The sequence below is a fragment of the Tilletiopsis washingtonensis genome (assembly GCF_003144115.1).
Source record: "Tilletiopsis washingtonensis strain MCA 4186 unplaced genomic scaffold FA09scaffold_4, whole genome shotgun sequence".
NCBI classification, from domain to species: Eukaryota; Fungi; Basidiomycota; class Exobasidiomycetes; order Entylomatales; genus Tilletiopsis; species Tilletiopsis washingtonensis.
In genome coordinates, this window is record NW_020312001.1 from 6196 (window position 1) to 7316 (window position 1121).

General features: G+C 63.9%; 1 protein-coding gene across 1 annotated transcript in view; it reads right to left on the reverse strand.

Moving 5' to 3' along the window:
- Nucleotides 1-91: 91 nt before the first annotated feature.
- Nucleotides 92-1121, reverse strand: part of FA09DRAFT_328050 (Metallo-dependent hydrolase) — a gene marked incomplete at its 3' end in the record, with an annotated part of 2015 nt that continues 985 nt past the window's right edge. The window contains exons 2-4 of the mRNA XM_025741625.1: nt 1034-1108; nt 255-859; nt 92-173 (exon numbers count right to left, since the gene is read on the reverse strand). Of these exons, the coding sequence (XP_025600181.1) occupies nt 92-173; nt 255-859; nt 1034-1108 (762 nt within the window). The remainder of the gene's footprint in view (nt 174-254; nt 860-1033; nt 1109-1121) is intronic.

The following is a 1121-nucleotide window of genomic DNA, read 5'->3' on the forward strand; positions in this document are numbered from 1 at the left end:
CCAGAGGCGCAAGAGGCGCAAGGCGCAAGTGCTGCCGCGACGCTGCCTCGTGGGAAAGGGAGGACGCCAGAGAACGAGGGGGGGGAGGAACTCACTGATACACGCCCACCAGCAGCGGCAGCAGCGCGAGCGGATCGCCGTCGCCCTGCGGCGTGAAGAGGTTGCCCACATTACTTCCCCCGCCCCCTTATCAGCCCCTCTCTTCACAACATCTCCACTAGCGCAGCGGAGCGGAGAGGGGAGGGAAGACTCACTTGACGTCAACCGCGCACCTCACGCCCCTCCTCGCCAATTCCAACGCATTCAGCGTCCCTCTCGGGCGCTTCGCATACGGCACCTCCCTTCCCTGCATATAAAGATCACTGTTCGGCAGCGCGACGAACACCACTTCCTCCCCCCTGCATTCACGCGCTAGGCGATCGAGCTGTTGCGAATCAAATTGAGAGAGGACGGTGGCGTGGCCCATCGTCAGTCGTCTCTTTCTCCCATCGACGTCCCAGGAATGCGACTTGAGAAGCGCCAACGCGTCCCAGAGGAGAGGGGAGGAGGCATCGAGTGAATAGTCAATGTGCAGATCGACGTCCTTCCCGAACTCTTCCGCTAGGGAGAAGATGTAACGCAGTGCGCGGAGAGCGTTGGAGCGCGAGGACTCGACGTATGGCGTGCAGCCTACCGCGTGGACGTCCGGGTGGGAGGCGGCGCGGCGCATGAGGGAATGCATCTGGCTTTCGTATGCGGAGTCGGCGTAGAAAAGCGGATCTTGTGCGAAGGCGCAGATGTTAACGGCACAGCGCGAAGCGAAGCGCTGCTTGAGCGCGAGACCTGCGGAGAGGCACACGTGCAAGACGGTCGGATCGACCTAAGCCGCAGCCGTGCGAGCGTATCAGCGATGAGCGAAGAGACGCAAGAGACGCAAGAGCGAGGCGCGAGGCGCAAGCGAGGGAAGCGAGCGAAGAGCGAGGGAAGCGAGGCGCAAGCGAGCGCATCTCGCTCAGCGAGCGTCGGCGAGGGGGAGGGGGGGAAGAGGACGCACCTCGACATGCGCGCGCATCCCAACAACGCCATGCGAGAGCGCCGCGCGGATGAAGCGCTCGCCGCGCGCTTTGACCTGTTGGCGGCGG